Below are 25,561 nucleotides of genomic sequence, written 5' to 3'. Positions count from 1 at the left end.
TTCCATTCAGCGCGTTCGCCATGGCAACGGGGCAGAGGCCCTGGAAGCACGCAGCCCCGCTCTCTGGACAGCGTCCTGGGGGCAGAGAGGCAGCTGGAAGTTTCTCCCCGGGATAACCGCTCACTGTTTTCGTGGCGCAAAAACACCACAAATGGTCTACTTCAAATTAATGAAAATTAAGATTCTGAACATTTCGACGCTGGAAAGTTTGATTCTAACGTGGTTATAAATGTGCAACGTGGGCTAAAGCGTATCTAATGCAACTTTTACGCAACGTTTTGACGCGCCAACCCCAATAAATGTGACCCACTGACCCACATCAACGTTAATAAAGAACTTTTTTTTTCTTGTTCTTATAGCTGAGCTGGCTCAGTCTTTTCTGTTTACACTCGGCAGCCCGATTTCTCCCTCCACTTTGTACTCGTGCAGGGTGCAGGACTGCTAGTATTGTTGGGCAGAGTGATTGGGGTTTCTGTACAATCTCCCGTGACCAATGAGCGGGGTGCTGTCAGGGGTAACCACATCTGTCAACCGTTCTTGGCCAATAAAGAGCGGAGCGAGGCGGACCACAGGTGCGCGCCTCTGCGTCCCCTTGGCACAGCGCCCGGGAGATGCTGGAGAGAGACGCCTATCTGCCCCGTGGCGCAAAAGAGTTACTGTCAAAGGCAGCCTCCTTTTAACTCCAGCTATCACTCTGGCTCCGATAGTTATGGCGACCGCAACATCCAACCACTACAGCGTCCTCACCACCCCCAGCAGCGCGCCGCCGCCGCACTCGGAGTCCGGGAGCATGCAGCAGGCGGCAGCGTACAGGGACGCGCACACCCTGCTCCAGAACGACTACGGCACGCTACCGGGCGCTGGACATCCGCTCAGCCACGCGCATCAGTGGATAACGGCGCTGTCTCACGGTGACAGCGGGGCGCCGTGGCCGTCCAGTCCCCTCGGAGAGCAGGACGTGAAGCCCGTGCTGCACGACAGTGACCGAGAGGAGCTGCAGAACTCCAGCAGTCTGCAGCAGCAGCAGCAGCAGCAACAGCAACAGCAGCAACAGCGACACCCTCACCTAGCGCACCAGCAGGCGCATCACGACGCCAGAGCATGGCGAACCAGCACAGCCACCACGCACATCCCCGGCATGGCGACGTCTGAGGGCCAGAGCCTGGTGTATTCCCAGTCCGGCTTCGGTCTGATGCCAGGGGCAGAGCAAGGGGGGATGCACCACCACCCCCTGCGGGACGACGACCACCACAGCCACAGCCCGCACCTCAGTGAGCACGGAGGCGGCCCCGGGGCCCACCAGCAGTCTCTCTCACACCACCACCAGCACGGGGGCCATCAGGACCACTCGGACGAGGACACGCCGACCTCCGACGACTTGGAGCAGTTCGCCAAGCAGTTCAAGCAGCGACGCATCAAGCTGGGCTTCACGCAGGCGGACGTGGGACTGGCACTCGGGACGCTGTACGGGAACGTCTTTTCTCAGACCACCATTTGCAGGTTCGAGGCGCTTCAGCTCAGCTTCAAAAACATGTGTAAACTCAAGCCCTTGTTGAACAAGTGGCTGGAGGAGGCGGACTCCACGTCGGGGAGCCCGACCAGCCTGGATAAAATCGCGGCACAGGGGAGGAAAAGGAAAAAGAGGACCTCCATCGAGGTGGGCGTCAAAGGGGCTCTGGAGAGCCATTTTCTCAAATGTCCAAAACCAGGAGCGGCGGAGATCAACTCCTTAGCGGACAGCCTGCAGCTGGAGAAGGAGGTGGTGAGGGTTTGGTTTTGTAACAGGCGGCAGAAGGAGAAGAGGATGACCCCCGCTGGGGGACAGCTACCAGGGGGAGAGGACATGTACGGGGACACCCCTCCTCATCACGGAGGACAAACTCCTGTGCAGTGACTCCAGTCCGCTCGTTCTGAGCAAACGGACCCCTTAAGGAGGAATAATGCCTCCTTATTTGTTTGATTTGTCTGTGCTGGACCGTCTCGGAACTGGACCTCAGCCAGATTAACCCACGGACACAGAGTGGGGATCTACAGTGGCACTCAAGCACTAAAAAGACGCATAGCAGAGACCTGTATGGAGAGGGTTTCACGTCCACGCAGATTGGGATACGCGGCTGGTGTGTGCTAACCAAAAAAAAAAAAGAATAAAAAAAAAAACAGAAATTCTTTTCTATATCGCGAGGCGCCGATGTGTCATAACGTGTCATTAAAGAAAGGCAGGCTGCGGAGCCGAGGTGTCCGGGGTGGGCGGCTGCTGGGGGTGGGAGATCTAAAAACAAGCTCCAGGCTCGGTGTGGGTAAATAAACGCCATCTTTCCATCACAACAAAAGCAACAGGGGTTCTTCGCGGCTCGTGGCAAAAGAGGGCTGCAATGGCAGACCTGCTGTACAATGTTCAAAATTCAAGCCAATACCAGCCAACTGCTTTATTATTATTATTGTTATTATGATTATTATTATTATTATTATTATTATTATTATTATTATTATTATTATTATTATTATATAATTCTGACGAGAAATCTAAATTGTATTGATTTAAGTGTCATCTCTGATTTATTTAAATTTCCTTCAATATGTCTTACATTTAGATAGCATAATAATAATTATAATAATGATAATAATAATACCACTGAGTATTGGTTGACTTTATTGCTTTTCTTTCTGTGCAGACATTTCTGTGCGCCTGTTTACAGTGTGTTTTTTGCTGTTTGTTATTTCTGTACTTTTCCAAAATGCTGTGAAGAGAAAGACCGAGACTGTCCGACTGGAACTCTAAGCAATCCAGCCCTTTGCCTTCCTTTTACTAAGAAGAAAACAAACTGAATATATCCTGGTACCAGCTCTGGCCGCAGAGGCTATACTACTACTGTACGACTCATTCATCCAATGAGAAGACTATTTGTGGGATGTATCTCAAATCTTTTTTTTTTTTTTTTTGTATGGCTTCGTTTGTTTGTATGTTCGTTTGTTTGCTCAGTTTTTCTCTGTCAGTCTGTGCCAAAGCACAAACACAGACATGTGTTCTTGTGCCACTTAAATCCTGTGATTAATAACCTGATCTGATAGTGGAGGTCATTGAGGGAAATCCACGAGTTGAGGATGAATTCTCTGAGTGGAGAATTTAAAAAAATATAAAAATAATCAGAAACTAAAATCCAACTGAAGGATGGAGATGACTGGGGAGAAATTGTAATATTTTAATCATTTTTGGACAACTCCCATGAGACGTTTTGCATTTCAAAAACTTTCTCAGTGTATTAGGCCCAGTTTACAATGTCAGAATATTTTTTATTTTTGAATTATTATTATTGTATCGCCAAAGCAATAGCCTATTTCACGCATTGTTTTGTACATACATAATAAATCACCCTTAATTTAAATAATACCCAAAATGTATATAATCCACAAAATACTATAATAATTCTGACTTCACCACCAGTAGGATAATCCTTCAGATGAATTTGAGTTTCTGAGGTGTAAAAAAAAAAAAAAAAAATCAAAACCAAAACAAAATAGCATCGACCTGAAATCTGTGATCAAATGAAGAGGAAAAAGAAATCAACGATTGCACAATTTCTATATGCTTTTTTGTCATTAAATCGTATTTGTTTTCTATAACACTGCAGTCTTTGCACGTTTATTGAGCCTCGGGAAAAGTCGCTGTCGACACGCGTTTTTTTTTTTTTTTGTTCTTCTTTATTATTATTTCCCGCACGCGGCCGTGTGTTATAATTATGGATTTTATCACTCCGTCTCGGTTGCTTACAAATGTCCTTCAACTGATTCGGTGAAGTGTTTACTGCTGCTGGTCTGCACTGATGCTGTTGTGCACAGATATCCGTGAAGATGCCCAGACAGACGGTCAGTGGCCTGAAATTGAAACACACCGTTAATTAATATTTCCATCAGGATAAATATGGGAACTAATTGACAATTAGGACGAGACGTAATTTAGAATGTCAAAACATTTGAAGCTTTTTTTTTTTTTTTTTTTGCACACATCTGCCTGTAAAACACAACAAGACATGGTAGGCCTATGAATAGAATGGGATGCATTATATTCATGATTTATCAGATTTATGTATAATCTACGTTTTTATACACAATTATAAACACATATTTATCATTTTGATGTCAAATAATTTGAATAATTGTACAAATGCTAAATAACACACAACACACGACATGTTGAATGGATATTAACCTATTTTTTCTTTCAATCAGAGAGCTGAGAAACCTGCAGTGTACATTGAAGTAACCTCACCTTTGTTTTCACACGTTGTTTCGGTATTTTGTCGCAGCAGGATTTCCGGTCTGTTTTGACCTGCTAGAAACGGGGATTGACGTTCCTCAGCAGATCTCCTTCCTCTTGTTTGCTTTCACACCATGTCTACTATGTATCACACACGTTCTGGCTGATTGGTGGCCAAACCAGAAACAGTCTGCTGCTGCCACCTAGTGGCTGATAGTAGTTACAAGCAGGCTTGGGTTGGAAGGAGGGCTGTTGCTTCATCATGAAGTTAGTGGTCTTTGATATGATAATGCTCCTTTTCAAAATTCTAATTTATAGCCTCAGCTACAATACAGGGACAGCAAGTGTGCGTCACAGCCTTTGAATTTATTCTGGGATTTTAAGGGATTTATCACACAATGAGAGCAAAGAGATGCACACTTCTTAAGCTGATTCCAGTCATTTTACATCACAATAATTCATTACCCAAAAAAGAAATGAATTCTTAGCAGTGTGGGGGGGCATTTAGTGTTGGTATATTGGGACACGAAGCACTTTATTTTACAGATCTGTAATTTCTTAATAATTTCACAGAAAGTTTCCTGGACATCATTTTAGAATCTGGTATAAATTAAAAGGAAAATAGAGACACATTTGTTTAAAGTTATGACCTCAGTAAATCCCCGCTATACGGCCCCGTTCCTGCTTCTGCCTCTAATAAAAATGATTTTTTTTCATCACTAATAACACATTTGGTTCAGTGGGATTCACAATCTGTAGAAAATGATCATAATAATAAGAATAAACTCCTTGGGAATAATGGGAATGACATTGAACAATGCCAGAGTTAATGAAATTAAGGAAATAAAGTTATTCCGATCTTTTTCTAAACAACTAAAAGGAAATCGAGCAATGACGAACATCAGTTCCTTTATTAACAACAGCATTATTTTTTAGTCTTTAAGTCTTGCAATGCCCTGGCTTTTATTTTGAAATCGGATGTGTGCAATGCAAAAAAAAGATATTGTATATTAAAAAGATTATATATATATATATATATATATATATATACTGTGTGTGTGTGTGTGTGTGTGTGTGTGTGTGTGTGTGTGTGTGTGTGTGTGTGTAAAGCAGGTCTAAACCCAGCTCGCTGGAGGACCCTGTTGCCTGGATTCTGTCCTATCAGCAGGCGACCATCTGCCCTCCTCTCGGCCCTCACGCTCCTACAGGCATCCTCTGCATTATTCATGTTTTTACACACACACACACACACACACACACACACACACACACACACACACACACACACACACACACACACAAAGGCACATTCACTCCTCCCTGCACACAATGTCCCACCTCACACATCATGCACACAGCCACGTGTTAGACAGTCAGGCGCACGCACACACACACACACACACACACACACACACACACAGCTGCCACCTCTTCCACTGTACACCATCTCTGACTCACCGGGGATGGTTTATACTCTGGTGTCATTGTCAGTTCTGAATCGTCTCCTTGTCTTGTGTGGACTGAGATCTCCCAGGGACTCTGCACAATGGCCACATGTTCGCCAAAGTCATCAAATACATTCGACTGTTTGTCTTCTTCCCTTTTTATGCCCTTTCCTCACCCGAACCCACGCGCCGCCGCCGCCGCAACAGCGGTGCTGCCACGACTTTCCCTTTCTACGCCCTCCTCTTTTCTCTTTGTTTCTCCAAAGCTCCAGCACAAGCACAAAGAAAAGGGCAGAGAGCTAATTCTTCAGCATTGTTGGGAGGGCTTTATATTGTCATATAGCAGGCGCAGAGGGACAGGGATTATGAGACGGATATATGCCAGCACGTACCCACCTCCAAGTGTTGATACAGAGCAGAGCTTTTTTCAGAGTCGCTTCCATTGTCCATTTCAAAATTCCAGACTTCTCTGTAGATTTTTCAGACCATATTTGACTTTGGGACATTGTGATTCGGAATGCAGAGGATGCTGTGACAAGATGACTCTACTTTCTGAGTGTGTCTATGTTCCCTCAGCCCTATTTTCCCTCAGCCTTATATTCCCTCAGGTCAGTGCCACACTATTGTTTCCCGACGGGCCATTATTGCATACTATAAAAATGTCCCATTGGACCAAAAGTCTATTTTCCGATAGTCTGTAATCCCAAGAGCAACTGGCCATTGTTCAAAAGGCTCATTGCGAAAAACACCAAACATCTGATATGCTTACCATAAGTCAGAGCAGTCTCCCTCCTCATACCTAAAACGAATCCAACCAAAGAAGGCAAGGAGTACTAGTCACACTGTCTGTTTTCCCCATTTGGAATCTTAACCAACCCGCCTTTATATTTGAGATTATCATTAAAAGTCATAATGTCATATGCAATAAAAACAAAAGCATAGTATGCCATGCCATAATAAATACAGTCAAAGTATTGTATTCCATAAAAATGTCAAAACAATCTTAGCATAGAATGCCATTACAAATGTGCCACAGATATATTTGCAAAAAATGTTATTAAAGGTCATTGCATATAAAAATGTAATAAAATTGTTTCTTCTATGACTCTTTTCAACATATACTATACTTGAGACTTATTTCATGACATTTTTCGACAAACTATACTAGCTTCCTTCTTACACGCTAAACTTTTTTTTTTTTTCTAACATACTATACTATGATTTTTTGTGATTTTTGTATTCGACATGCTACACGATCACATTTTTAAAACTTTCCCCAAAAATGAGGAACTTTCCCAAAAAGAGAACATTTCATGAGAAACTTTTCCCCCCAAAAAGAGAAACTTTCATTAGATACTTTCTCCAAAATAGAAACTTTTATGAGAAGCTTTCCCCCATACAGAGACATTTCCCCAAGAAATAGAAACTTTCATGAGAAACTTTCCCAAAAAAGAGAAACTTTCATGAGAAACTTTCCCGAAAAATAAAAACTTTCATGAGAAACTTTAATAAAAATGTTCCCCAAATTATAAGAAAATTTCCCAGAAAAAGAGAAACTTTCATGAGAAACTTTCCCAAAAAAGAGAAACTTTCATGAGAAACTTTCCCCGAAAAAGAGAAACTTTCGTGAGAAACTTTCCCCGAAAAAGAAAAACTTTCATTAAAAACTTTAATAAAAATTTTCCCAAAATTATAAGAAAATTTCCCCGAAAAAGAGAAACTTTCATGAGAAACTTTCCCAAAAAAGAGAAACTTTCATAAGAAACTTTCTCCAAAATAGAAACTTTTATGAGAAGCTTTCCCCCATACAGAGACATTTCCCCCAGAAATAGAAACTTTCATCAGAAACTTTCCCAAAAAAGAGAAACTTTCATGAGAAACTTTCCCCGAAAGAGAAAAACTTTCATGAGAAACTTTAAAGGAGTCATCACCCGGAAATCGCAATTTCTCTTGTTAAAACATGCATATCTGTGTTTGACCTCAGTTGAAACTTGCCTGAAAGGCTGGAGTTTGAAAGTGGCGCCGTTTTTTCGCTTCTGCTCTTTTTCCGAACAGGAATAGCACACAAGGGTGTGCATTCCTAAAGCACGAGATTTTGATTCTGCGCCTTCGGTGACGTCACCGTGGCGGCTACTTGCATAAGCCCACCCCTCTTTCACCACCCAACCCCGCCCCGTCCGCTACCTGAAATCGCCGAAGCGCCGCCATTATGTTTTGGAGTCTGCATGCAGGCAAGCCCCCCCGGCTCTGTCCTTCCTGCGGCGAATCAACGCGCGCCTCATTACATATTATACAATGCACATCCGGACCAGTCAAAACCTCGCGCGTAATCTCGCGTGATAAAATCGCGGTACGAAAAAGGGTCAGAACAAGCTCAATGTTTGATTAAAATTTTTTTTTTTTTTTCTAATAAGTTTTACGAATTGATCCAAAGCGATCCAAGGGGGGCTGGATACGTATAAAACCAGGTGATGACTCCTTTAATAAAAAATTTCCCAAAATTATAAAAAAAATTCCCCGAAAAAAAGAAACTTTTATGAGAAACTTTCCCAAAAAAGAGAAACTTTCATGAGAAACTTTCCCCGAAAAAGAGAAACTTTCATGAGAAACTTTAATAAAAACATTCCCAAAATTATAAGAAAATTTCAGTGAAAAAGAGAAACTTTCATGAGAAACTTTCACCCAAAAAGAGAAATGTTCATGAGAAACTTTCCCAAAATATACTTTTCCATAAAAGTAAAACATTTGTTGAGAAACTTTTCCACAAAAATTAGATACTTTCCCTTAAAAGAGAAACTTTCATGAAAATCTGAAATCATGAAAAAATTATAATTAATTATAATTAAAAAAATATGAGAAACTTTTCAAATAAAATGTTAATATAATTAAAAAATATATAATTAAAAAAATTATGAGACACTTTTCCAAAAGATGAATGAATAACGTTACCTAAATGATAAACTTTCTCAAAAAATAGAAACTTTCATGCAAAACTTTTCCAAAAAAAAGAGAAATGTTCTCCAAAAAAGATTAACTTCCACCAAAAAGAGATACTTTCCCCAAAAAAGAGAAACTATGATGAGAAACTTTCCCAAAATATGTAATTTTATAGAATGTTGAAAAAAAAGAAGTGTTTAAAGAAAAATTGGCGTTTATATTTGGGATTGTTAAATTAGCGCTCGGAAAAACATGCTCATACAACTTTTCATGCACATTTCATCAATAAACGCAATAACTGAAGCAAAACAAGAGGAAAATACCACAGCTATATTTAATGAAATATTATGAGGAATCCATTTTCATACAGCTTTTTATCTCTAGCTATGATACATTCATAAGAATCATTTTAAAGTACAGAGTGATTTCTTTAAGATCATGTTCGCATATTAATTTGACTCCCCTCCCCCGGCTATCTTATTTACAGTTTGACAAGATTTCACAAGTGTTTCAGCACAGACACAAACACCGCTAGACATTATGGCTTCTACGGTCTACAAGCAGAAATCACACTGCGGGGCTGAACCCCGACCCTTGACCTCTAACTGCTGAGGAAGACTGAGACAGATGAAGTTACGAGGGACACTGATGAGCAGTTGACCAGCAGGATGGCTGACCTCGCCATGCTGATCTGAGCTCTAGCTGTCAGTTTGGTATTTCACCTCAATATTCTTATAGTCTTTTTTATAGTTTCAGCTCTGCGGAGTAAAGTTTTCTACGTCTGATGGTAGAATTTGCAGCGGATGAGGGACTTTAATATATTTAACACAATGACATCGATATTATGATATGAATATAACATTTACCACATGACATCTCAACACATGGACATGCATGCAATTACAGCAATGACCGGCAATGTGAAAACAGCAGTTCGTTCAATGGGAGTCAGAGAATCTACAGTATTGCACTCATACACAGATCAATCCACTCGATAGAGTCTCAGCCATAGAAGGAGAACTGAGTGTAAACAGAAGAAGAAGAAGAGTGCAAAATAATTATTATTGTTTCTTAAATTCAAGCACATTCACCGTTAAAATCAATAAAAAATAAACTCTGTGAAATAAATACACGGTGAAATAACATGACGTATAAAAACATAAGTAATACGCTGGCACTGATATAAATAAACACGCTTTAAAGGCAAGAATATGTGGTTTAAGACACCAAATAAAATATTTTTAGTTAATTTGTTTTCATTTGCAGCCACATGGAGGGAAATGCTATCACTATATATATGTTCATGCTGCTGACATCATTGACATCATAGTGTTACTGTCATAAAACTCCGCAGTCATAATGACTTACTTAATGCTAGTTTTCCTTTAATTATAAATTAAATATTTGTGCAGCATCCTCACGAGGAGAGTCCAACTAGATAAAAAAAAATCTGCGAACAATATTTTGGCCATTACTATTTTTGAAACACATAAAAGGAACATTATATCTGCCATCTCAGAGTGTGACTCGTCCATCCACATTATAGCCTTAACACACTACATGTATGTGCATTTGCTGAGTGACAAACACACATAAAACCAGCACTGAACCATCACACACCGGACGTAACTCATCATCATCTTGATTCTTTACTTAAACTTAAAAAAAGGCCTTTTTCAGGATGAATTGGCAACAAGGCACCAACAAACAAGATGCATTATCATATTTAAAGAATAAGCCAGCTAAGAGATGAAGATTATCTTTGTGAAGTGTAAAGGGAGGGTCATTGGCACGTACCAGCCATGCTCTTTCATTCAGACTATATATATCTATATATATATATATATATAGAGATATATATATTTCTACATGATTGTTTGACTCGCTCTCAATGCGTGAATGTCCATTTTAACATAAAGCTACCGTCCTCAGTGACAATCCAAACAAAACAGGCACCTGACAATGTATGTGGACACATTATGCTTCTAACGTGGGTTTTTTTGGGGGGGGTTGGGCGTTAAGAAGCGCTTATGGCAGACTGCAGTTTACTCTCCGTTGTCTTCTATGAACTTTTACTGCACTATCCCAGTTGTGTAGACAGATACATGCAGTACAGGAGGTCAGCGGGCTCCTCATACTGATCCTAGACCAGCAGAGCGGGGTATTTATGAAGACTACCACAAGACGATCGGAGTCCATATCCAAGAAACACCTACGGTATTTACACTATATGACAGACGGGGATGATTCTATGTGTGCAGGTTATCTATGCTATTTATATATAAGCAAATATTCTATTTCATAAATCTGATCCATTTATATATTTACACTTCATTCACATGAATCCCTGCACAGTTCCCTACGTGTCGATGTCACATCAATACAAGGCGTTGAGGGTTCAGTTCGTCACAGACACACACAAAGGCTGGGCGGTGCAAGTTGCTACGAGGGGTGACGGGGGTCACGCACACACACACACGCAGACACACACACACACGCAGGGCGACGTGACGATGATGTCGACCACGTGGAGGAGTTTCTCAGCAGCGGCGTCATTTACTCCTGGTCTTGAATCTTGCCTCTCTTTTCTCAAGTTGCCATCATTCCTCCACATCCGTGTGCATGTTGGACCTCGACGTCTCCACTGCAGTGAGACACCAACAGTCCTCCCCAGGTATTTCCCGCTTAAAGAGGTAGGGGGGGGACCCCCGTGTACAGGTGGGATGCGGCTCCCTCCCGTTGGTGTGCGTTTATGTGTCGTTTACTCTGCGAGGACGTCGTGTCAACACTTGAGCTGGTCCATTTCAGAGCACTCCGTGTCCATGTCCGAGTCGTACAGCGAGTGGCCTGTGGGGTCGCTGTCGGGCGACGGAGGGTCCTTTGGTGTGTGAGTGTGCGAAGTGGGCGACGGGTGCGTATCGTCCTGGAAAGTGTCCGTGCGGGAGTAGAGGCCCAGGTCGGGCAGTTTGGAGGGCGAGTCGTTGCCCTCGTCGGTGTCGCTGTAGCAGAAGTCCTCCAGGTCCACGAACCACTCGGGCCAGAATCGCCGGCGGATGCGCTCGCAGTACATGGCCAGGTTGATGAGCTCACCTGGAGGAGAGACAGCAGAGTGAACATGTGATGTTGATTAAACTCGGCTAACATTAGAGCTGAAATTATGTGGTTATTCACGATGGTTTTGACCTGAGAATTGTGATGGTTAATGAATCAACTTCAAGCCCCGATTGGAAAAAAAACATGTTTTTTTTCATGGAAATTGTGATTTTTTTGGAGATTAAAACAATAAATAATCATAAATTGTAGGTCTCACTAACATGAGTTCTTAGTCCAGAGTTTTCCAAACTGGGGGCTCAATAACTACTTAGAGGACACATTATGATTAAAAAGGGAGAAAGAATAAAATAGACATATTCTGATGAGATCAGATTATTATTTATGCGTGGTCTGACTATTCTGGAGAAATGACCGTACAGTACAAGCAGGAGAAGAGGTCAAGGTCGTTTGTGTATGACACCTAGACAAGGCCGTTATCTCCTCTCAGTACAGCTTGATCCTTGGAGATTGACTTAATGCCTGTCCCCACACATCCGGGTGTCCATGACCTTCCTTGAGGACGACGCTATCTCCGTGATGGACCGGCCGGCGAGGTCTCCTGACCTAAACCCAATCACGCATGTCTGGGACATTCGATCCAGGCATGTTAGAGGCAGAGGACATCCTGTAGATAATGTTCAGAGCCTCTCAGTGCCTCAGTTGAGGAATGGCAGGATGAAGCCTAAAATTACATTATCAGGAATGTGTGAACACGAGGGGGGGGGACACGGGTGATTAGAGGAGATTTGTGGCGCATTAAGGTCATTTGCTTACAAATCGCTCTGCGATGAGCTAAGTGTGTGTTTTAAATGAGGGTCTTTAAGGGTTACATTGTGTTGAGGTTTTTTTTTTCTTGGATACTGTATCAAACTTAACTAATACAGCCACGCACATTGTTATTTTTTTACTAAAAAGTTATTATTAAAATGATATCTGTTCCTTAAATTTGAATTCTCATAATCTCCACCATGCGTTTATATGCGTCTGTGAGTGAGTGTGCGTGCATCCTCTGTCTGTCCACGGCTCATATCGCATTCTGCTGCAGCAAACTGCATAATATTTTGCATGGCAAGTTATTATTCAAATTGCAAAATATGTATTTACAAATATGAATATGTGGTTTCTCCTGTAATATTGCCATTGAATACCCGACTGAGTGTGTACACTCAAAATGAGTTCAGGAAGAAAATGGTTCACTTTATACAGAAATAAAAAATAAAATACTACATATTCTATAAAAATAGAGATATTTTGGTGAACTCACCTTTGATCAGCTGCTCCGGCCGTGTTCCTGGTAGCGTCCACATGGCGGGGGCCAGGTGACTGAACACTGCCGCATCTACTGCTGAAAGCTTGGAGCCCATGAGATACTTCTTGTCACCTGAGACAGCACACAGAAAAGTAAAATATGTCAATAAAAGTACACAAAAGCAATCCGTGTGTAGACGTTCTTTTAAAGGAATAGTTTGGAGGAAATGTGCTTATTCGCTTTCTTGCCGGGATTTAGATTTATAATATTAATTATGTTGGAAACAGGGAGCTGGCTTGGTTAGTGGTGGAAAGTACATTTACTAGTACCTCATGTTGAGGTAGGCCTACTTGTACTTTACTTGAGTGTTTTAATGTAATGCAACTTTCTACTTCTAATCCACTACATTTTAGAGGGAATATTGTAGTTTTGACTTCACTACATTTATTGACTTTCAGTCATTAGATACTTTGCAGATGATGATTTAATAACATGTAACGAGCATTTAAAATACACTGCATTTGATATACAGTTAAATAAACCACCCATCAGTATAACAATCTGTAGAATTAGTTGTATGTATTAAAATGTACATGTTACTGCATCAACGATAGTAATCTTTTATTATAATACATCATTATGACATAAATTAAGAGCCCATTTGGCTGTAGAGGGAGTACTTTTACATTTTAAGTACAATTTCTTGATGACTGCACACTTTTACGTGACAGATTTTGAATTCATGATTTTAATTATTATTATTTAGTTTTTTAATTCGGATTTTTAATTCAATAAATCGTAATACTTAATAATAGTCCACTGCTGTCCATTCATCAATCACTTCTGGCCGAAACGTAAAGGACATTATAGGTCGATTTATGCCTTTAAGTACCATTTGTGATGGAACAACAATCCCACCACAGCTCTGAGATCTGTCTCTCTTATAAACTGCCAGAGGTTATTCATCGATTTCAACCTGCAATTCCGACTTTCCACCACAGGAGGTCAGTATTGTGCCATTTGTCGACAAGTACAAACCTGTTATAGTTCTCATGGCAAACATTGAAAAGCCACTGCGATGGTCCTACTTTGATAACAAAGCTGTTACTTTGCTTTCAGACTAAACTATGTGAACAAGAGGTGACACAACTAGTGACTAGTTAACTTTAGAAAATTAATGCGAAGGGAAACTAATTGTGGTGTACTAAAGGCTTGTACATTGTAAACGACTGGGTTATTTTGATCTTCTCAACACAATCATCTCCAAGTTGTTCATAAAACCTCCCACAAATATATTATAATAGATATGAATCTTCCAAACGACAAGACAAAAAATGATGTTTAGATTTCTCACCAAGTAGAGTAGCCAGGGTACGCATGTCCTTCTCCATCAGGGTGTAAACCTCGTCCTCGGAGAACCGCCCAATCCCGTGTCCATACATCTCCCTCTTCACGATCCCGCCGGTCAGGTGACTCAGGATCCACTTGAGCAGGTCGCTCAGTGGCCCGCTCACCGACAACATCTTCTGGGTCTCCTCCAGGTTGTCCACCCACTGACAGTAAGCTATTGTCCTGCAACACAAACCCACGTGTGGATTTGTACAGACACCTACACACATCTCACGGATATTCAAGTACTGCTAGATTAAAATTTAAAAAAGAAAGTATCAGATGAGATGAGATTTAACAAAAAGAAATGTGTTTTAAGAATCAATTTGAAAAGAAATATCCACTCCTGCTTCTTATAAGGAAACTACACTGGCCCCTCACCAGTAGAAATGCTCCTCCACCATTTTGGTGATGGCGCGAGACACGGCCATCTCCTGTGGTGTCAAGCTCTTGTTGAGGCTCGCGCCCAGCCTCTCCTCCAGGAAGTCGATGATGAACTCGGTACCACACACCTGCTCCTGGTTGTATTCGATCCACGGCATCTTTCCTTGTGGTGAAAGCTTCCCATCAAAGTAGTTCTGCAAGAAAAAGGGGGTTTAAACTAAGAGGAATCCTGACACTCACACAGAAAGTCATCTTAGGAGAACAAAAGACAAACAGATGGAGCAGACATAAAACCACAGCTGTACCTGGTAGGGCAGGTCAACCATACGGAGGTAGGTCTCCATCTTAAGGCAGAAAGGGGACAGGGATGGGACGCCAGTTTTGGGCCTGGAGAACTGATGGAGTATGATAGCATTTTTAGAGTCCAGCTCTTCCTCCTTTCTGTGTGGGGGACAGAATGACAGAGCTCACTTCAATTCAAGTAATTTATGTAGAATCAATTCATAACAGACTCTTCGTGATGAGCAGATCTGGACCGTGCCCTATAACATACAGGCACCCAACGTTTCCTCATGAGGAAGAACCGGGGGACAGTGGCAAGAAAAACCTCCCCTTTAACGGTAGAAACCTTTAGTGGGCTGCATCAGCCGGTTGTATTTAAAGACAGAGAGACAGCAAAAACAATAATAGCACATCAGCTATAATGATAGTAGCAGTCTAACAAAAGTATTAATAGTGGCCGTAAATATAATAGGATAATCATAGCCGTATCAATAATAGAAATACATAGAACTACAACTAAGAGCAGCAGTGGATATAATCGAATGATAATAGCTGCAGATCATGCAGATGGAGAGGCTTGAAGAAACAACAAATATATTCAGTTTGCTCTTACGGAGACTAGAAGTGGAAGCTGTAGCCACTGAATCTGCATGAAAATGACTTAATCAGTTATCGTTGAGGATTAATGTTCTGTCCATCAAGTTATCATTTGCCTAATAATTTCACCTCCAGCCATGGCTAAATTTAAGCTAGCCTGGATAACCAACCTGGCAACCCAGACAACCCTTTATGCCACAGACCAGAAGGGGCCCAAAACACCCAGGAGCACATAATACTAACGTAAGCAAGTCCATCATTATTGAATCATTTATGTTGTGGTTCTGTCTTGTAGAGGGGATTTTAGGGAGAATCCAGTTTTAAGAGCTTCGTTATTTCCATTTATATTACAAACTAACACAAATTCAGTTTGACTCCCTTTGTACTGGTTGTAGTGGACTGAAAAGAACAGCTAAATATTTGGGGATTTACACGTTTCACAATTAACCTCAGAGGACTGATACCACTCACATCTGTCATTAGCTAATTGTAACGCTAAAGCCAGCTGCCCGTTAGTTTAGATGAACCTTAAAACTGGAACCTCTCTCTACTGGTAACAAAATCTGTCTACCAGCACCACAAAGCTGACAAATTAACAAATAACATCGCACTCTTTTTTTTTTTTTTTTTTGCAAAACTCCAACTGTAAATGAGAGTCAGACTATTTCTTGGCGAGGCCGGCTAGCTGTTTCCCCCTGTATCCAGAGTAGCTAACCTCAGTGTGGTAAGATACGTGTGTGTGTGTGTGTGTGTGTGTGTGTGTGTGTGTGTGTGTGTGTGTGTGTGTGTGTGTGTGTCAAATAATTGAATAAATCCAATGATCTGCAACCAGGGTCCTTTAACTGGCCCTGAGTGACTGTCAGCCCTGGGCCTTTAATACCAGCCAAGCGGAGGGGGGGAAGCTACAATGTCAAAGTAATGGTGCCCTTGTGAACGATGCTGGTGCATTCACACGGACGCCGCTGAGGCTATTGCACGGGCAAGGGCAGCAAGGCCCCGTGAGAATTAAACGGAGCTGTCCGCGGCGCGAAGTGCTGAAACGTGGAAAACCAAGCCTGAGAGTCGAGGAGCTGTCTATCTCAGAGTGGTGCTGAAATGCCCGCTCGCTCTGAGGCAGGCGGGTTTCGGTGCAGTAATCGAATGAAGGTTCCCTACAATGCAGCATAGCACACAGCCGGGGACAATGCTGGAACATTTGACGTCAGCCGGAACCAAAACAACCGCTCTTGGGGAGGAAACATGCCCCGAAAGGTGGCTATTTAACGGGACAACAAACAACCTCTATCACCGTATAAACATCGACCCCGCATTGATGACAGCTATGGCGGGTACACAGCAGAATGTCACTCTGTCAGCTATAAGAACTTCACCAGAACATCATTTGTATATTCCTAAAGAGGCTTGTCAGTGATGTATGACTTCTCTTTTGGGGCGTCAGACCGTTTGCATTGAAGGTTTTGACATAACCGCAGTGTTTTTACTGAAACCAAACACCGGGACGTGTGTGTGTGTGTAGAGGTGAAAGGCGGTGGGGGAGGCGTTATTACAATAAAGCAAACACCAGCTGAACCAGTAAGCTTCCTGTCATTTCGTCCTTGAGAAACGGAGAAATGGATGTGACCCGTCGTCTAAAATGTCAAATGACAAGAGAGCTGTTTGGGATAGGCCTACAAACTACAACCTCTCTTTATTAGCCATTATCATGTTAAAATAAATAAACCACGACCTTTACAGTGTGGTCTCTGTTGGCATTAATCCTCAAAATAAAAGCCAATAAAGATGTAAATGTCCTAATGCCTTTGTGTGTGTGTGTTTGTGTGTGAGTTGGGGGGTGGTGGAGGGTTCAGTTACATCACAATCCACCCACTCACGATTCCTTATTCCCCCACCGTCTCCGCTCTCACCCCGCCCAGCCCGACAAGATCCACTAATATCAAATCCCAGAGAAAACGCAGCCGACCTCAGCGATTTGGGGTGAAAATGTGAACAGACTAAAACCAGCAGTGTGTTTTCAGACTGATCTGGCCTGAGCAGCCTGAGCAGCTCCTGCAGCGACTCCTCTGACAGCCTCTCCGTGTTGTTGGTACCTGATGGAAAGCAATTCGTGCAGCAAATAAGCGGCGGCAGCGAGCAGAGCCCCTCCAGTCAAATACAGCGTCTTCCGCCACCACGAGTCCGAGCCCAAAGCTGACATTATCCCGCCGTAGTCCTGCAGTGGGTAGGCGACGATGCACCCATAAAACGAGAGCTGCTCATCGGCGCCCAGCAGGCCGGTGAAGAAGCTCTGGTTCTGGCCAAGATCAACCACACACGACCGCGTCCAGGCAAAGCCGACGCGCCAGTACATGCTGTCCGTCTCCGGCCACTTTCCGCCTCACTCGGCCAGCTCGAGGCTTCATCGGCGGGGGCTTCGTGGGCGCAGAGGCCGGCGGGTGCCGGGCGACTGGGCGAGGAGCGTCCCGCCCGGAGCTTGTCCCCGCAGCGGGGTCGACATCCTCCGCAGCCCGCTCGGAGCTCGCTGGCTGTAGCCTCCCTCCTATCACCACCACAAAGTCAGACAAATAAACACCGCTTCCGGTTACATTTCAAAGTAAAGGTTGATTAGTGGCAACAATCTATCCAGGTGTATGCCTAATTCAAAAACGCCAAAGAAAACATACACAAAAATGTAAATACAGCTTCCTTCCTGCATACCATGTGTTTTTAACATGGTTGGTATGTTAGGGCTTTACTTACCAGGTCAATTCACCCTGGACTCGGCACCGCAGGAGACACACATCTGACTACAGTTACAGATAGTAAGACGTTTCAGTGAGTCTAACAAAATGCAAAACTTCAGAGAAAGAGACAACAGGACCATGATACTACATTCACTGTATAACACATGTATCAAAACCAGCAAGAAAATATTTTTGTGAGTAAAATGCATGGCATACAACAACAAAATGATAAACAAATAACTCTTTTTGGCCGAGCTATGAACAAAGCAAAAGAGTATTACATTAAAAACAAAATAATATGTACACTATTTGAAAATAGCAATAAAGCCCAGAAGAAAAAAAACAATCAACCACGCCTCTACAGCTTCAATGTCAGAAAAAGGTCAACGTTATCCATCATCCCTTTGCTGTGCCACAATCGTTCTAAATATGTAATTTAACTGTATTTACACCCATGTTGCTGTAGCAACATGTAACATGTGAAACTGTCTACCATGAATACGACCTACCAGTCTCACTACAGTTTAACTATTCAAACAAATCTGAACGTTCTGCTTTTATTTTGAAGGGGAAATGCTCCAGCTTACAGTTACGTGTTATCCGCTGGCTTCACGGAGCCATATTGACGTCACGGGGACCGCTTGCCCCATGGCACCACCTAGTAGAGACAACTACAAGTAAACACATCCTCTAATGCTATTCTGTGGATTAACTTACATTTTCTCAACCGCAAACAGGAGATACATGTTTAACTCCAGTGAAAACACCAATATGTAACGTATTACTTAGTATTTCTCTCTGCAACACGGGATCCTACCACGGCGCTGACGTGACATTGAAGTGGGGCAAGGGGACTGAGCATGACGTTTGTAACAAGATTCCCCAAAGTCCAGATTGAATAACAGCACTGAACTGCTTTGTTATGCACACCATACATTTTTATTATCATAAATGATCCTCCATAATGATAAACAGAGAATTTCAAGTAATAAAACAGATTAGGGCAATGTGTTTTCACCAGACTATTTAGGCAGAGTGAGGCCCTTTGCATTTTCACAACCATTCATGTGCACACTCATGGAAATGGTGGAGCCCATTAAAGGGGAGGAAAACACCGGACAGCAGAGCAGAACGAGGTTGCATCCAAGTGGCTTCACTCGTCTCTTTCACTCCGTGTGAGGAAGTGACGTTTTTTGTACCTTTTGACGTAGGTTTCCCCTATGGTGAGAAAATTAGATATTCAGGAAGCCACCAAGAAAAAGAGTTAACGTAGCATCCAAAAATGCAACGACATCCAGCACTAAAAAGCATTTTTACAGTTGACGGTGTGCTTGTATGAACAACGTTCTCTCTAACCAGCAGCTTTCATTTTGTAAGGCTTTCGAGCACCTTGTTTTGAGTACAGCCACACACAGCTATTATATCACAAAAATATAGGAGACATCTACACACATATATTGTCACAATTCAGTGATTAAATAGATGTCAGATGGTGGATTGGAAATAAGAATGTACAACCAAAGGTTTGCAGACAAATCTAGAACGATTGTAATTTGCATTTAGTTTAAAAAAAAAAAAAAACACCTTTCTTGAAAATTAAAAACAAAAGTTTTTCAAAAACACAAAATTATTCTACAACCAAAGCAGAATTAACGAAACAGTAATCGCAGTAAAATGAAGATAGACAAACAGAATGACGACAGTGAAACAAAACGGGGCCCTTTTCTCTGAAGCACAAAACTAAATCAGCTCACGATTTCCATTTAGGTTTCCTTAATTGAGCCCAAATATGAAAGATAACATGAATAGAATTACAAAGCTATTTACAAAAATGGAAGAGGGAAGGAATGAAGGTGGTGTAGCTGTAAAGATTCAAAATAGTACATCATTGTATTCAAAGGATTTCGACCATAAACGGGGAGCCTCTTCTGGGATTTTTCCTGTCGTATGATCAAGGGGTTTGGGGGATCCAATCACATCACAGCTGCACAGGGTCATATCAAGTAGGATCCACACAGGATCAAATCATTTTACAGAGAAGACTGCTAAAGTCCCTGAGGAATGAAAACCCAGCCAGATTGACCACTCATCGTAACCACACACACACACACACACACACACACACACACACACACACACACACACACACACACACACACACACACACACACACACACACACACACACACACACACACACACACACACACACACACACACACACACACACACACACACACACACACACACACACACACACACACACACACACACACACACACACACACACACACACACACACACACACACAACTAATGATCAAGTTTTCTTGAATCCCTCGGAGGGCCACATTAAAGGACTCCCTCCCCGGCTGTTCAAGGATGTCAGGATCATCACAATGACATTAAAGCAGGTTTCTTCTGAACAATCACATCTGTTCTATCAGTGTGTCCCCCCCCCCCCCCCCCCCTGCACATCCCCAGCTCCCTCCCTCACCTTCCTCAGTTTTGAGTGCATTTCAAGTCTGGAGCAGAGTGCAGAGCCTCACGGAGACGTTTCAGTGGCTGCTCACTCAATCCGGAACCCCACGATGATCAGAGAAGGGAAAAATGACAACGTGGCTCTCAAGAGTTTTGTTGGGAGTTTTCTTGGTTGGCTGAATTTCCTTTCAGCTGACGTCACAAAGGTTGTGCTTTGTGAAAAAAAAAAAAAAAAAAAAAAAGATCCTCCCCTCACGTCAGCATTATGGATTCCCACGGAAACAGACGCCACGCTAGGATTGGCTGTAGGAGTTGCCTTGGTTCCCATTGGAGCTCTGGTCACCGTCACTGTAGACAAATATAAGTTATAATTACATACAGTTCATTGAGAGGAAGCCTACTGATTTATTTTAACAATGAGATGTTTATTATTCATAGAACAGAGTCAGATTTACCTATTGGGAGGAGGTTTGGGTTTAGGCATTTTGTTCAGCACTGCAGCGATCTCTTTTCTGTCATCAAAGTTTTTCCACTGGTCATAGAGCTTCAGGATGACACGTATAATCTCCAGGATCTTGACAGAAAACAAACATAACTTAAGTTATTATATGTGGGTCCACAGCTGTTCAATACAAACAAAGTCAAAAAGTAAAATACGGTTCTCTCCCTGAATATATTGTATGTTCAAAGCAGCCAAGTCCATTTATGATGATATTAAAAAAATCTTACATATCTTTATAAAATATCAGTGCATCAAAATAATATGACACACAAAGGCATGCTCTCTAAAATAATAATCTTTATAATAAATAGCTTTCATTCTCAAACAGGAGATTCCTAGAGATACAGTGATCGGGGTCACCTCCGGAATAATCCCCCAATTACATGAATTCAACAGTGAATCAATCAGTCATAGACACACGTTGCTAGACTTCAACATATATACGTTTCCTGATGTTAAAATATGTATAATAATATACATGAAGGTTGTTTAGTTTGTTTAGGTTGTTTAATATACAGCTACAACACCAAAACACTTCAGATTAGGGAACACATTAACCATGAAGTAGTTTCTTATTAGCATACATATTAGTAGCATATTGGCTGTTTTTAAGCCATTATAAATCACTTACTAATGCCTTATTCTGCATGATCATTATTCTGCAACTACTACAACTAATGAGAGTGAGTTCCTAATCACTGCTTATTGATAGTGAGTTAGGAAGTTGTTGTAAACCACTTAATAAGAATAAGCTAATAAGAAAGTAGTTCATGGTTAATATGTGTTCCCTAATCTAAAGTGTTACCAAAAAGAAGACTGGGAGAATGCAACTGTTCCTACTTTGTCCATGTCGACAGAAAGCTCAGCAAACCACTGCCGGGCGTCTTTCTGCTGAACCACACAGGCGACATGCAGACAGGCTGTGGGAGGATTGAGAGGATCACGTTACGTCTAGATCTCGTTTTGAGCTCGTAACCACGTTAAACAGCAGCAATGAGAAATGCATGGGGAAACATCTTACCCAAGGCAATCATGAAGGGAGGGTAGAGCAGACACAGATCCGTCCTGTACGTGTCATTCACTATCCGCCTGGTTCAGACAGATAACAGCAGACACTGAGTGAGTCCAACAGCAACAGCTAAATATCGTATTTAAGGATGTCAGACGACTATAAACAGACCGTACCAGGCCAGAGGCAGCAGCATGTCTTCCTGTCCCATATCCTGCACGTACTGCAACAGCGGCCTGTAGGGGTGGTACACGATCAGGCAGCAGTCCTGAAAAACAGATTTCAGCTTTAAGACATGCAGCAAAGCATCTACTCCAGCAAAACGCAGCCTACAGTGAAATAGCAATGACACAAAGTACTCACCATCAGCTCCAGAAGGTAGAATTCACATTCTAATATCTGTAAACAGATTAAAAATACATGTATTTAACATATCAGACCAGTTAAACTGAACCTTAATACAAATAACACCTTCTTCATAGTGAAATCATGGGAAATTCATAGGATTCAGTTAGTTAAAACATTATTCACTTATGATTATGTGATACCATTTTATATTTGGCACATCTGCTCACTCTTTTATCCTTTGCCTTCAATATGTCAGAAAATAGGCAGAAAAAAAGGCATTCTACCTTCTAATAGCTTGTCCAACAATGAAACTCTTCTCTCATTTAAACTAATTCTTCTTACAATTCCAGAGCAAAGATAGAACCAAAACCCTATTTAATAGATAAACAATATGAAAATCAGAGAAATCCACCAATTAGAAGTAGGCCTTGAGGAAAACATTGATGTAGAGTATAGATTTAAACAGATTTGTTATAATGTTTACTCATACAACTCGAGGCAGAGGCTTTAACAATTCAACATTCTCCATAGAAAAAACTATACGCCAGCAAAATATCATGTTTGTGTTGGAGGCTACGGTCTTGTTGTAAACCTACTTACTTACAAAATGAAAATTGTAGTCCTTGGGTAGTTTATTACGTTTCATTCATAGTGATTCAATTATACTCAGTTCAAATATTTACTGATTATCCTCCAAAATACATAGTTTGCGTTTGAATATATATTTTTAAGTTTACATTTTACACTTGTGAACAACATTCCTCATTCACAAATTATGCTTTTTTTATTAGCCTCAACAATACTACTGCTATTATTGTCGTATTGCACCCGTTTGTCTAAATCACTGTTACTCTGTCTGCAGGTTGGATGTGAGAAATTATATGTCGGAGTTGCAGCAGCCCGCTAACTCACTCCCTGCTGTGTGAACCACTCCCTCTCCTTATCGCTCCGCGGTGGCTCACTATAAATAATAGTTTACACAGCTTTCAGACAGGCGGCGTGTCAGGAACATCCCCGGTGACGTCCTGGTAACCGGGTCGAGATGCTGATTAAATGAAACACCGACGGTGGACACCGCGGTGAGAAATGCTGCGCAGAAGGAACGCATGCGGGGGTAGCCGTCTCCCACAGCACAAACATTTTCATCGGAGGTTTGCGAACATTAGCTGTGGAATCTCGCGTATTGATGCAAACCGACATGGCAACACTGTGATACAGTGTAAGGGGCTCTCGGTATGTTGTAATGTAGCAAGGCAGTGCATAAATAACTTAGCAGAGGAAGCAGGAAAACAATCAGGTTGATTCATAGCTTAGCTGATCCACCAGCATGTAGTAATCTGCGTGGTTTAAAATGGTGAATTATATCCATTGATTTGCTCTGTCTTTGCATGAACACATTAAACTTTAGCTAGTAAGTATATTACATTTAGTGTAAGTCACTCTGGATAACAGTATCCACATGACTAAAATGTGAACTGTTATATAGACATGTTACTTACATGATTCATTCTGTAGGGGAACTCCTTTGGAAAGGCGTAAGAAAATCTTGTTTTCACTGTTTGAGAAAAGCAAAACACAATCACACCGTCTCGACTGGAGAAGCAAACATTCTGGGAGATTTGTTCTATTTTCAGAATAGGAAATGTTAGTCAACGTGGCGACTTACACACAGATGTTGCTGCAGAGATTAGCCGGGTATTGGACACAACTCCAAATTCCTGAAAGAACAAAAAAAAAGTACGAGCTCAGGACAGAAGGACGGAGTACAAATACAACAGAAGCTACAAGTTTAACTCGTGTGAAATCCTTGTCTTAATGACTACACAGAAAATGCCATACCTCAACTTTGGAAGCCAGGAAAACACAGGTAGGAGCCATTAGCACCGGGTCTATACTTTTCAGGGAATACCTGAATAAACAAGAGGAGATAAATATGTATCAGCTTTGCACAAGTAGGATTTAGTCACAGAAAAAAAAACACATTACTACAAGCAAAGTATTCTAATACCACAGGATATACCTGGCGTAGAAGCGTTTGAAGTAAACAGTTGCCGTAGCAATGACCTGCTGCCGCAGCTTCAGGTGTTCCCCCAAAGCCTGGATCACTGAAAACACGGAATTACACACTAAATAACTTCATGTAAAAAAAACCCTTCATTATCTAGTTAACAATACTCGTTGGTTTGAGGAAAAGGATGTTTTAATACCATTTGCAAAGAAAATCTGCAGCTTCCAGTACTCCTCTTCCGAGAGAAACTTCAGATCCTTCTGGCGCTCTTTCATCAGGTCCTGCTTGTCCAGAACCCACTGCAGACTTTTACGAATTAAATAAAAAATATATTAGCTCAACACAACCATAGTTACGTCGGGTATCGAAGCTGTCATCAACCAAGCTAGCGGGTAGCACAATAGTATCAACACACACGACTGTTAGCCTCCAATATTGCAAAGAATTAACACAAATAAAAGAAAGTTAGCAGCTTATTAAGCTCGTAAAACAGCTCCTGTCTTTATTTTCTCTCTGCCTTTATTCAAATTATTTTATATCGAAGCAACAGTTCGGAAGAAGCCGTTAGCGTAGCCGCACAGCTAACGCTAGGCCTCACAACACAAACGCTGCTTTACGAAATTAAGACGTAACACGTCACATTTTAATACAAACTTACTAGTGAGAACTCTGCCAGAAGTTTCCCGCCATTTCGATGAAGATGAGGTAGAGGAGGACACTTGTTTTATAGATATAAATTGCCTACAAAGAACCGGACAACACAGGTAAAGTAGTTACGCCAAGTAGACGCTGGAGTGACATCACAAAACGTCCCGGGGAAGGACAGCGAACTCAATACATTGGTTCCGGACATTTCCGTTCCGC

General features: G+C 41.8%; 3 protein-coding genes across 3 annotated transcripts; 1 reads left to right on the top strand and 2 right to left on the bottom strand.

The window, feature by feature from the left end:
• The first annotated feature begins 403 nt into the window (after nt 1-403).
• pou3f2a (POU class 3 homeobox 2a) lies at nt 404-2,487 on the top strand. Its single transcript, XM_084030007.1, has one exon. It carries the CDS (start codon nt 494-496, stop codon nt 1,892-1,894), a length of 1,401 nt encoding a protein of 466 aa, XP_083886133.1. The 5' UTR covers nt 404-493; the 3' UTR covers nt 1,895-2,487.
• A 6,887-nt stretch (nt 2,488-9,374) lies between these two features.
• On the bottom strand, nt 9,375-18,164 carry faxca (failed axon connections homolog, metaxin like GST domain containing a). The gene is made up of 6 exons (XM_084030645.1): nt 17,719-18,164; nt 15,058-15,193; nt 14,750-14,946; nt 14,334-14,551; nt 12,995-13,111; nt 9,375-11,727 (listed from the first exon to the last, which is right to left on the bottom strand). The coding sequence occupies exons 1-6, from the start codon at nt 17,976-17,978 to the stop codon at nt 11,420-11,422; spliced, it is 1,236 nt and encodes a 411-aa protein (XP_083886771.1). The 5' UTR covers nt 17,979-18,164; the 3' UTR covers nt 9,375-11,419.
• A 1,098-nt stretch (nt 18,165-19,262) lies between these two features.
• On the bottom strand, nt 19,263-25,491 carry ccnc (cyclin C). The gene is made up of 12 exons (XM_084030220.1): nt 25,356-25,491; nt 24,897-25,003; nt 24,710-24,794; nt 24,529-24,598; nt 24,356-24,407; nt 24,189-24,244; nt 22,705-22,740; nt 22,518-22,609; nt 22,354-22,421; nt 22,173-22,252; nt 21,286-21,404; nt 19,263-21,178 (listed from the first exon to the last, which is right to left on the bottom strand). Exons 1-12 carry the CDS (start codon nt 25,385-25,387, stop codon nt 21,124-21,126), a joined length of 852 nt encoding a protein of 283 aa, XP_083886346.1. The 5' UTR covers nt 25,388-25,491; the 3' UTR covers nt 19,263-21,123.
• Between the last annotated feature and the right edge of the window lie 70 nt (nt 25,492-25,561).

This window comes from Eutrigla gurnardus (genome assembly GCF_963514095.1).
Source record: "Eutrigla gurnardus genome assembly, chromosome: 16".
Taxonomy (NCBI): Eukaryota; Metazoa; Chordata; class Actinopteri; order Perciformes; family Triglidae; genus Eutrigla; species Eutrigla gurnardus.
The sequence above is the reverse complement of the archived record's forward strand: the minus strand, read 5'-3'. Positions and strand labels throughout refer to the sequence as shown.